We start from the raw sequence: 11,611 nt of genomic DNA on the forward strand, positions 1-11,611 counted from the left end.
GCTCTGCTCACAGCCAGGGCTCTGCTCCCTGACCCATCTCGAGGTCAGTTGGGGCTGGACACGGTCCCTCTCAGGGGCTCTGCTCACAGCCAGGGCTCCTGCCATCATGCTGGGACCTGGCTGGCGAGCTGGTCACTTGCTTTAGTTTTGAGTCTGTTCTTTTCTCTTTCGTTTACAATCTCTGCTCTCACTTCCCCACCGTGCCCGGTGTCAGGGGTGGCCGTGGGGAGGGGCGGCCGGGGTTGGCTTTTGGCTGTAGTGCTCAAGAGCTTGCAGGGCAGACCCCTCCTCCCACAGGGGCGCCACCTGCAGGCCTCCCGTGGAGGGACAGGCATGCTGGTTCTGTTCGCGGAGCCACAGGCCGGCCAGCCCCTCCCAGCCCGCGTGTTGAGGGAGGGGGCAGTGGTGACTCTAGAAATTGGGTTTTGGGGTGTTGGGCTGGGAAGGGTGCCCAGGGGGGCGTGCCCGCCTGCGGCCCTGGTTCCGACCCTCGCGTGGTCCGCAGGCTCAGCAGAGCGTCCGCGCCCAGCACGCGAGGGACCTGCAGGTCATCGCCGCCTACCGGGAGCGCGTGAAGGCGCAGAGCATCGCGGGCGCGCTGAGCCGGGCCATCACCACGGAGCATACTGTGCACGCCGCGCTGGGCACCGCCGAGTTCTTCGAGTTCGCTCTCAGGAACCCCCACAGCACGGCGCACACGGTGACTGTGGAGGTGGACAACCCCGAGCTCAGGTGGGGGCGCCTGGTGGGTCAGGCGGAGTGGCGGGGTGGGGGTCCGCCGCAAAGCTGGGGGGCCGCGTCCCGCCGTTCTGAGCGCCGGCTCCGCCACCCTGCCCCGGGGTCCTCACGGGAAGAGGTTTCCCCTCAGCACCGTGCCCCCGCCCCCCAGCCTCATCCTGGACAGTCGGGAGTGGCGGCACTTCAAGGCCGCCGCCGACCTGCACACGCCGGTGGAGGAGGACATGTTCCGCCTGGGCGGCCCGGCCCCCCAGCTCTTCCTGCGCCCGCGGGAGACGGCGCACGTGCCCTTCAAGTACCAGACCTTCTCCGCGCACCAGGTGGGGGCCCCACTGGCTCAGTCACAGTGGGGCTTGAGGGGTCTAAGGTTTCACAGGTGTCCCTCCTGGGCTGTGGCCAACCAGTCGGCCTTCGGGCTGTCGCCTGCTCCACTTGTCCCCACGCGCCCGGGCACCTCTGCCGTGCGCAGTGGCCCCGGACACTTCACTTTTCCTATGCACGTGCTGGGTGTTACGAAGAGCGAGGCGTCCCTGACTGTCTCCTGAGCTGGTGACAGGGCCTTGGGCCTCCGGAGGCGGTGGGCCGATGCCAACACCCATACTCCGCGGTTCCTGCCATCTGCCCCTTCTCATCGTGCATTCGCCCTCCACGGGGGGTGCAGGGACTGAGGTTCCCTGTGAGGATGCAAGGGGGTGTGTGTGTGTGTATGAGAGAGAGAGAGATGGGGGGCGGGTGTGTGGTTAAGTTTTTACACTGACCTTTGAGGTCAGTTCGTGGGTTAATGATCACCCTTAAGCGGCCTAAAGAATTCTAGAGGCTCACAGACTTCCGTACAGGCTCTGAGATGCACTTTGGGGACAAGGGGACATGAGGACAGTGGTGAAGATGTCAGGCCTTCGCTCCAGGCAGAGCTGGGTTAGCATGTGGGACCCCCCCACTGCAAAGCTCATGTGGCCTCCGAGTCCTCTATGGGGCAGTGCAGCTGGTCATGAGTAGCTGCCTGGAGGGTCACTGTGAGAATAAATGAGACGCAGGGTGGCAGCCATTTCTGCAGGTAGAAAGAAGTACCTGATGTGCCATGACTCCGTTTGCGACCCACTGGTGCCGATTGGTTTGTCACAGGCCTCTGCTGGGCTGAGATCCGAGGACGCAGACACCAAGTCCCCTGGGAAGTCCAGCACCATGCTCACCAGACACGCCAAGGTGAGGGGACAGAAGACTGCAGACCTCAGTCCCAAATACACACGAGGTCTGACGGTGAGCCAGGCGGCCCCCGAGGGGACCGAGTGACGTTTGTCGGGAGTTCCACTCTCGGGCTGCTTGGCCCCAGCCCCTCTGTCCTACTCTGTGCCCCCTGGACGGAGGGGGTGGGGCGGGGCCCTCGGAGGTGGACTTTTCACGTCCTAACAGGACGGTGACAGCTTCAGCCAGATGCTGGTGCGGCTGCCAGGTGGGCGTCTAGCGCGGAAGCAGCTCCCTGGTCACTCTGGGCGAAGCCAGCCGCCCCAGTGCCCGCCGAACTGCCCTAGGAGTGCCCCTGTCCTGTCTCTGCAGCCGCTGGGCGTGGGGCGGCCGCTGCGGGCCGAGCTCTGTCACCTGGTTGTTCACGTGGCCCCGTGTGGCCACCTGAGGGTCGTTGCCCACGCTCATTATCTGATCAGGGTGGAAAGTGGAGAAATTCTGCTTCTCTCCTCCTTCCTGCTCTCAGCTGCGGTGCCTCTGTGAATCCCATCCCAGCCCCTCAGCAGTTTGGTTACCCCGAAATAGTCTTTATACCACAAGGTCAGGGTAAACGTCCGACGCGTGCCTTTTATTTATCCATGAGATGTTTTGTTAAATGTTATATTTATAACGTTTTAGAATAACGAGCCGTGGCCTAGCACCCTCCGGAGCTGCTCAGTGGTTCTGGCATCTAGTTATGAGTGCATGGGTTTCACTTGCTGGGTCTTACGGCCGTGAGGGGCCCCGGACGCGGAAACGGCCACCCCCTCCGGCCCTGCCATCCCTTTCAAGGTAGCTCCTGTGCCTTTCTTTTTAAAACTTTTTATTTGGAAATAATCTCAAACTTAGAGGAAACTTGTGAGACTAGCATAGAGTTCCTGTGTATCATTTGCCCAGAGTTCCCAGTCGGCATTTTATAGCTGCCTCATCGTTCTATCTATACGTATCCGTGTTTTCTCTGAACGATTTGGGAATAGTCGTCGACGTGCTGCCCCGTTGTTCTGTGAAACTTAGAGCTCGTATGTCCTGAAAATACGGAGTGTCCGCCATGAACGCAGCAGAAATCACACTGACGGAGCTCGTCGGACCGCGTGCGCACGTCACCAGGTGTCCTGACTTGGGCCACGTACACGCCAGGCTCCCGGGGCGTGCTGGTCCAGTCCTCGCTGTCTTCCTGCCCGCTCACCGCCCGCGCCGTCCTCGCCTTTCACGGCCTCGGTCCTTTCCAGTGGACGGGTCAGCTGCTCGCGGAACGTCCCTCGGTTTGGGCTTGTCCCACGTTTGCCCGTGACTGGGTCTAGCTGTGCATCTGGGCGGGAAGACTGCAGAAGTTTTGCTGTGTTTTTCTCAGAGCCTCTTAAAGGAGGGACGTGGTGTTGATCATTCTGTTATTGGTGATGTTAACTCTTCTTTATTTAAGATGCTGTCTGCCTGGCTTCTGCCCCATAAAATTAGCTGGGAGGTTATTTCGTGCCTGATAATTAGAAAGTAAAGACTGAGGGCTTTGGCAGGAGCTGCGGAGGCTGCGCGGAGACAGTTCCTGGGTAGACGCTGCCCGCCAGCTTCAGCGTCCACCGAAGCCCCGTGCTGGAATGGCCGGTCCGCACAGTGGTCGCCGTCGGTGCTCTCAGATTTCGTCGTTCCCCCCATGCACGGTAGCTGGCGTTCCGCGTGAGACGGCTTTGCCCTCGTCCCGTGCGTGCATTCGATTTATTCTTTGCACCTTATGGACATGAATTCCTGTTTCATCCGATGGGTTACAGCCATCACTGTCATTACTGGTTTTGCTGTTCGTGTCGCCCCAGGCTGACCAGTGGCAGCCACTTCAAGGTGGCACCTGTGTCCTTTTGACATGTCCCTATCATTCTGTAAGGTTTCTTTGCTGCCTGGCAAACAGGAGGTTCCAGAGTCATCTTACGCGTTGCCTGCTCCATTCCAGAATCAGCCGTGTATCCGAGGTTCCTCTGGGTGGAGGACGGTGTTTAGAAACACCCGGGTCTGGGGGCTGTCCCCAGCCCCACGCCGCCTCACGGGGCTGTCCGAGCTGCGCGTTGCTGCGTGTTGGCGGGCAGCCCCCACTTCTGCAGGCGAGGAACCAAGCTCCGCCATCATCAGCGTAGTCGCTCACTGCTCAGTGCCCCCCACACGACCAGCTACTCACCATGCTGGTCAGACGCGTTTGGCCCGGATGCCACCGGCCACGCTGGCTGGCGTCTGCGCACGTCTGAAGTTTGGTGGCGCGACCAGCCGCAGGCGAGACCCCGCATCTCAGATTTCTGAGTGCTGCTTTCTGTCCTCTCTCTCACATTTACTCAAAGAATTTTCCTCTGGGTGGTGATATCATCAGATCGATATTTGGCTGGATTTGTTTATTTCACTTGTTTTTAATACATAGAGATCCTTTTTTAAAAAAACTTAGTTTTTAAATTTAACCAAAAATATTTACGTGAGCCCAACGTCAAACTGTAAAGTGAGCATATGAAACGAGGTATATAGAAGGACCCTGCTTCCTTTCTGTCCCCTGTGTGTGCGTGTGTGTGTCTGTGCGTTTGTGTCTGTCTCCCTGTCTCAGTCTGTGTCTCTGTGTGTGGCGGTGTGTGTCTTAGTCTGTGCATGTCTGTCTGTGTGTGTCTGTGTTTATGTGTGTCTATGTCTATGTATGTCTTTGTGTATCTGTGTTTGTATTTGTGTCTGCACACATGTCTGTGCATGTGTGTGTGTCTGCATGTGTGATACTGTCTACAAATTAATCTGCGTGTCTGTGTGTGTGTCTCGTGTGTGTGTCTGTCTTGTGTGTCATCTGTAGTGTCACTAGCATTCTGTACATATCTGCGTGTCGGTGCAGAGCATGAACACGGGTCCCAAGGCCACTCGGTAGCGCACAGAGCCTGTCCTTGCGGACACCTCTGTCAGCCCGTCGTGTGGACGTGCGCTCGTTGCTCGCCCGGCCGTCCCTCATCGGTGGACTCTCAGCTCTTTTTAGCCTTTTGCTGTTACAGATCGTCTTATCCGTGTTCGGTTTTGCCAGATCCCTCTCCTCACGGGTCTGGCCCACTTCGCACCGGTCGATCATTTTGAAGCTTTTACTGACCTGTGAAGCGTGGTCAATTCTCTCGGAGCTTCTTAGTGTCAGAAGCTGCGGGGAACGTGGGAGCCGTGTCGGAGGACCCCAGTTGTGTTCGCCGGCTCTCGGAAGGCGGGGTCGTTGTCCTGCGTGTCTGGGTGTTGCTGCTTCACTGCTCCGAGTCTAGAACGAGGTCCAGCCCAGTAGGTTCTCCCTCGTCACAGGTCCGTGGGGCTGAGGTGCCGATGGCCTTGCTCAGTGCTTATGTCCTGCTGTCCATTCAGCTTCCTGAACCCTCAGCTGCCCGGGCAGCAGGTGGGCCCTGGCCCTGGGACCCAGCAGGGGACAAGCAGCCAGGTCGCTGCCCTCGTGCCTTCCATCCTGGGGGAGGGACTGACGGCCACACACGAAGTGTGCCTGGGTGGTGGTGGTGCTGTGGGGAGGGCCGGGGGGCCATCGGGGATCTAGGCTCTGTGCCTGCAGCTCATCCCTGCCCCAGCCGCTCTCAGGTCCCGAGTCTCCCGGAAGATGGCACATCCGCCAGCACGTGGGGGACAGAGAGAACTTACTGTGAAGGGCTAACTAGGTGTAATGTCGTAAGCAGGTAACCGGAAGAGTAAACAGAACCTGAAGGAGGTAGAGGTGGCGGGAAGCCACCACCTGCCACTCCTAGCTCTGGGGCACCAAGGGACAGAGCTGGAAACCGGGCCTGCCACTGCTGGACGAGGCCGGGACGGTCGCTGGGGGAGGCTGACAGGCGGGGGGCGGACACGGGGGAGGGTCAGAGCCCCAGGAGCGCCTGCCGGAGCAGAAGGGTGGCCTGTAGGGGCCCGGGAGCAGAGCAGGCGGGCCAGGCGGGAGACCATGCTCATGATGGGCACCACGGGTATATTCACAGTCGTTTCAGAATTGAAGTCTCAGCATAGCGGGAAAGTCTGTCAAGGCTGTCAGGGCACAGATGACAGGAAAGTGGGTACGGGGGTGGGGGCTTCTCTCTAAGCCAGGACGTAAGGTCGAGCGAGCACACAGGAGGAGCCGGGATAGACTCACGATGTAATGCTTCAGACGAAGCTCCAAAAACGCAAACCCAACTGCTGCTTAAAGGCCGAAGGTGTGAACACGGCAAAGAAAAGCAGGGGACGGTGACCACGGAGTTCAGGAGAGGCGCGGCAGGGTGGGCGGAGGACACGGGGCTCGGCCGTGTGGACGGCGTGCCGTTCCAGGTGGGGACGTGGGCTCGGAGGTGGCTGTCCTGTTACCGTTTGTGCGTTAAACATGTTTACATGTGTGTCCTTTCCACACGTGCACCTCAAAGGTTTCCCCATAAAACATACTGAAGTAGAAGAACCTCCTTCACACGTGGAAGGCTCATCGGGGGCCCAGTTTTGCATGGATGGGGGGTGGCCCGGCCTGGAATCAAAGAGCTCGCGCTAAGGTGCTGTCACCACCCCCGAGGACCTGGTGAGGTCACGTCCAGGTGCTTCTGGGACGCCTCGCAGCGCGCGCACCCGCCTGTCACAGGTGGGCAGTGGCGGAGGTGGTGTGGACGTCGGGCCGCGCGAGCCTTCTCTGCCGCATCCCAGGCGTGCGCCTAACAGGAAATGGCAGTAGCAGCAGCCACGCCTGACACACGCGTGGGAGGAACACGGCGCGTGCAGACCCGGGCTGGGCGCCGTCCCCTCTGCGTGGCGCCTGCTGCTGCGGACTGTCCCCGGGCTTGACCGTGCCGGTCCTCCCGCCTCGTGGGGGCGGTGAGTGGACCGCAGGGACCGCTGCCCTGCGTGCGCGGCGGCCTGGTGCACACAGCGACACCGTCTCGTCTGCCGGCAGGTCCTGTTCCGGGCCGGTGGCGGGAAGCCCATCGCCGTGCTGTGCCTGACGGTGGAGCCGCAGCCGCCCGTGGTGGACCAGGTCTTCCGCTTCTACCACCCCGAGCTCACCTTCCTGAAGAAGGCCATCCGCCTGCCTCCCTGGCACACGCTTCCAGGCAGGTCCCCCGTGTCCTCGCGGCTGGCATTTTGTGGGTTCAATGGACGGAGAAAGGTTTTCCCCTAGGGTGACAGGTGGCATCATCATGTCTTCCCGGTAATACGATACATCCGTAAATTCTACCACCTGCCCTGTGCATTTGAAACGGCACCTTCTTGCCACCTCCGAGCTGGCAGGGTGGGCCCGAGGTCACGCCTGGGGCACTCGCTTCCTCCGCCTGCCGACTCGTTTCCGTCTGGTGTGGCTGACACAAAGCCTCGTACGCCGGGCACCTTGCTCCGTGGCTCTGCCGCGTACTTTTCGGCTGCGCCCATTGGATGAGCCCCAGGCGGTGGCCGAGCCCAAGGCGCCAGCGTCTGCGTGGCGGGGCCGGGTGGGTGGCACTGTCGTTTCCTCCACGCCTGCGCTGGCCGGGCCTGCGGGACAGACGATCGTGCGGGTGTTCCCAGGTGCTCCCGTGGGCATGCCAGGCGAGGCGCCCCCACTCCACGTCCGGTGTAGCGACCCGAACGTCATCTGCGAGACCCAGAGTGTGGTGAGTGTGCTGTGCTCTGCCTCGGGAAGTCCTTCCTCGCACGGCCCCCGCCCGCCCCCGCCCGCACCCTGAGCCCCTGCATGTCCTCATGGCGGTTTTCGGCGAAGTAGCTTCTTTCTAAGGTGCTAAATGGCTATTTTGCCACCTCGGCAGAGCTTCACGAATGAGTTTTCATTTTTTTCTGCTAGCAGATCAGTTCATTGATTATCTGAATTTAAGTTAGAACAAAGCAGGCAAAGTGAATGAAGCGAGGGAGGTAATTAAGGAGCTTATTAATTGCCATTGCGTAGAGCGCGGCCGTGATTGTTACGACGGGTAAGGGGATGGGCCCAGCCTCCCGCAGAACATAATCACTGAGCTCAATCTGACATCAAGAACTTAATGATTTTCTCTTTTGCAGTGAAAAAAAAATGGTGAATTCTGACTAGGACAGAAAATTAAAATGGTGTCGGGGGCTGGTTCCGACCTGCTTTCGCTTCGTGTGGGCGTGGGGGGGCGCGGGGGACCGGGCGGCATCTGAGCGATGGCTCCACCGTCTGGCAGGGCCCTGGGGAGCCGAGGAGTGTGTTCCTGAAGGTGGCCAGTGGCCCGAGCCCAGAGATGAAAGACTTCTTCGTCACCGTTTATGCGTGAGTGCCGAACCTGGAAACCTGGCTGGCTGGGTGGGGGTTGGGGTGGCAGGTGAGGTGGCAGGTGGGTGCCACGGTGTCAGACGTGGGCCTTTTGCTCTGCGGGCTGAGGCTCCAGGGCTGGTGGGGGCCTGGCAAAGGGTGCCCTCTGCTCAGAGTGGCACCAACGGCTGAGGGACGAGGTAGCGAGAGTCCACCAGGGAGAGACAGCTAGGCAGCTTCTGCCCCAAACAGTGCCTGGGACGCTGGCCGCCCCTGCCTGTCGCTGCCGTCTGCTCACGGAGCCCGAGGTTTACGCCGTGGTCCTCCGCCCCTCCTGGGCGGAAGGAAAGTAGCATCGTTGTCCTTTGATGCTGGAGGCGGATTGGATCGCCCCTTCGCCTCCCGCACCCCGTGGACATACCCCGCACTGTCACCATTCCTCAGGAGTGGTGGCGCCCAGCCCTTTGAGGACCTCGAAGTCTGGTGTGAGGTGGAGGGTGTCGGTACTTCCCGGAACGGGGCGTGGCATGACCTGCGTCAGCACCCGTCTGGGCCGAGGGCCTTCACTGCTGTGTGGATGCACAGAGCATTGTCCTCATCCCGATCCGTGGGGAGGCACAGCTGAGCCCATTTGGCAGTGAAGGACCGGCGTCCTGGGCACCAGGCAGCTGGTGCGGGGCTCCCACGCCCAGGCCTGCGTGACCCCCGAGCCCACGTCCTCTGCCGCGTCGTGCCACCCTTGGGCTCGCCTGGGACCTGGTTTGTGGTTATGCTGGCCCAGGGCGTGGATTGGCTCACGCCCACGTCCTTGTTCACCCTCGGTGCCCTGGGGGGTGTCAAAGTTGGGCCCAAGCTGCGGTCCCACTCGAGAGGCTCCCGCTCAGGAGGGAGGTGGTGACAGCAGCTGCCTTCCCGGCCCCGGCCCCAGCCCCGGCCCGTGTGGCGTCCTCCCTGACACCGCCCATGCTCCTGTCCCGCGTAGGGATCGCTGGCTGGCCACGCCCATCCAGATCTGGCAGGTCTACCTCCACTCCCTGCAGCGCGTGGACGTCTCCTGTGTCACAGGCCAGCGGACCCGCCTGTCCCTTGTCCTTCGGGGGACGCAGACCGTCAGGAAAGTGAGGGCTTTCACCTCGCACCCCCAAGAGCTGACGGTACGGCCTTCTGGGGCTGTTGGGTCCCCTAGGTGTTTCCTGGCCCCTCCCCATCGTCACCCCGCCCTGGGATGGGATGGGCGGGAGTTGGGCTGTGGCCCAGTGGCTGATCCCAGGACAGGCTCAGGTCTCCAGCAGTCTAGCAGAATCGTCACCCTAATTGCCTCTATTAGATGTGCCCTTGTGGGATGAGTGACATGGAAGTCCTGAGGGCCGCTTTCTGTAATTATTGGAGGGGGAACATTAATGGTAACTGGAGTTAACGCAGCCACCGTTGTCTCTGCGTAGTGGGGCCACGCACACCCCCAGGCACCATTGTCCCTCTGCGTAGTGGGGCCACGCACACCCTGCCAGCGGTGTTCAGAGCCCGAGCTGCTTAAACTCTGTCTGCTGAGGCGGCGCGGGCACTGGGGGTCATTGCCACGTGGGAGGGGGACTTGCCTGACAGACACTGACAGACCGTGACACAGTGACACAGGCCGTGACACCTACCATGACACCATGACAGACTGTGGCCCAGACCGTGTCGCAGAGGATGACCCAGATGGTGACACGCTGTGGCGCTGGCCCTGACGACGAGGTTGGGCCTGGCTTCAGATCCTGACCTCTCGCTGGCCGCGTGGCCCCCAGCAGCTCGTGTCCACTGAACGGCCGGCTTCCCTTGGGGGTCTCTGGGTCCGCTTGCAGAGCGAGAGGGCCGCGCCTCACCCGCCCCTCTCTCGTTCTCGAAGACGGACCCCAAAGGTGTCTTCGTGCTGCCGCCTCGCGGGCTGCAGGACCTGCACGTGTCTGTGAGGCCCCGCAGGGCTGGTGCTCGGTTCGTCCACCTCAGCGTAGTCGACGTGGACTGTCACCAGCTGGTGGCCTCGTGGCTCGTGTGCCTCTCCTGCCGCCCACCTCTCATTTCCAAGGTCTGGATGGGCGATGGCCTGGGCCTTGTGGGGTGGGGGTGGGGGGGCATGTCAACTGACTGTCAGCGGCCCCTCGACCCAGGCCCGCCGGATCCAGGCAGAGTTTCCCCCTCTCCTCCTCTCTGCCGGGGTGGTCGGTCAGCCGGGCTCAGGGGGCTGTTGGTCCTGCTTATGGAGACGTCCAGGATTGGGCAGAGTCCAGAGCGGGCTCAGGAGGAGCCTGGAGGAGGAGCCGGGCTGACCGCCGCCCTGCCCGCCGCAGGCCTTCGAGATCACCATGGCGGCGGGGGAGGGGAAGGGCGCCAACAAGCGGATCACCTACACCAACCCCTACCCTACCCGGAGGACCTACCACCTGCACAGCGACCACCCCGACCTGCTGCAGTTCAAAGAGGACACCTTCCAGGTGGGGCGCGGGACCCTCAGGCTCCGCCTCTTCCGGGAGCCTGCAGGGCGGGGTGGGGCGGTGGGCAGCGCAGTGCCACGGAGCAGTTTGCTCTCAGGCCGGGGACTTCAGAAGGTCCCGGGAGGCCGGCCGCTCCCCCCGTGAACACGTGCACCTGCGCGGAAGCGGCCGGGCGGGTGCTGGGATTGTGCTGCTCGTTCCCAGGTGGGCGGCGGAGAGACCTACACTATCGGCCTGCGGTTCGCGCCCCGCCAGCGGCCAGGGGACGAGGAGGTGCTGGTGTACATCAACGACCACGAAGACAAGAACGAGGAGACGTTTTGCGTGAGGGTCGTGTACCAGTGAAGCGGTGGCCTCGCGGGCACTGCCTTCCCGCGGCTGCTCAGGGGGCCGCCGCCAGGAGGGAGCGCCTTGTCCCCGGCCGACTGACCTGCCGCGGAGCTCAAGTCCTGCCGAGCTGCCGCCCCGTGTCCTTGTCCTCAGGCCGTGTGGGGCTCGTCACTCTCTGTTGCACATGAGAGAGAGACTCACTGTCTGGAACGTTCGATTTGCTTTTAGCAAAGTGATTTTTATGAATCATCTTAAATGATAAAATTACGTTTTCTTACTGGATTTTGTACAAACATCATTCACTGTGCAGTGTTTTATACTGGTATGATTTCCTATCTTTTTTAAAGGTTACATCTGAAACACTAAACTTCCACGTGTTTTCTCTTGGATGTTTGCTTGAGTGTTTTTGCTGTTTTGTCATTGTTGGGGGTTTTCTGTCTGCAGCATAAGCCTGGTTTTCCCTTCAGGACAGAGTGGCTGAGGGGCAGTCAGGTGGCCCGTGGCCTCTAGAACCTGCTCAGGCCTGATGGGGTGGCAGGAGACGAGACGAGACAGTGGCCTCTGCTTCTGTTGTCACATCTCCTGATTCTGGTCCCGCCTAGGAAATCTGGGTTAAATGCTCCCTCTCAAGTTCCGTAACGCCATCCAGTCT

The 11,611-nt window shown here is 61.1% G+C and overlaps 1 protein-coding gene across 1 annotated transcript in view; it reads left to right on the forward strand.

The window, feature by feature from the left end:
• Nucleotides 1–11,347, forward strand: part of NPHP4 (nephrocystin 4) — a 94,204-nt gene extending 82,857 nt beyond the window's left edge. Inside the window, exons 21-31 of the mRNA XM_039842036.1 lie at nucleotides 14–43; nucleotides 506–732; nucleotides 890–1,058; nucleotides 1,861–1,941; nucleotides 6,854–7,010; nucleotides 7,462–7,547; nucleotides 8,091–8,176; nucleotides 9,141–9,312; nucleotides 10,044–10,223; nucleotides 10,486–10,629; nucleotides 10,834–11,347. Coding sequence (XP_039697970.1) covers nucleotides 14–43; nucleotides 506–732; nucleotides 890–1,058; nucleotides 1,861–1,941; nucleotides 6,854–7,010; nucleotides 7,462–7,547; nucleotides 8,091–8,176; nucleotides 9,141–9,312; nucleotides 10,044–10,223; nucleotides 10,486–10,629; nucleotides 10,834–10,974 — 1,473 coding nt within the window. The 3' untranslated portion in view covers nucleotides 10,975–11,347. The remainder of the gene's footprint in view (nucleotides 1–13; nucleotides 44–505; nucleotides 733–889; nucleotides 1,059–1,860; nucleotides 1,942–6,853; nucleotides 7,011–7,461; nucleotides 7,548–8,090; nucleotides 8,177–9,140; nucleotides 9,313–10,043; nucleotides 10,224–10,485; nucleotides 10,630–10,833) is intronic.
• Nucleotides 11,348–11,611: the final 264 nt, after the last annotated feature.

The sequence above is a fragment of the Pteropus medius genome, unplaced genomic scaffold, assembly GCF_902729225.1.
Source record: "Pteropus medius unplaced genomic scaffold, Ma_sr-lr_union100, whole genome shotgun sequence".
Lineage (NCBI taxonomy): Eukaryota > Metazoa > Chordata > Mammalia > Chiroptera > Pteropodidae > Pteropus > Pteropus medius.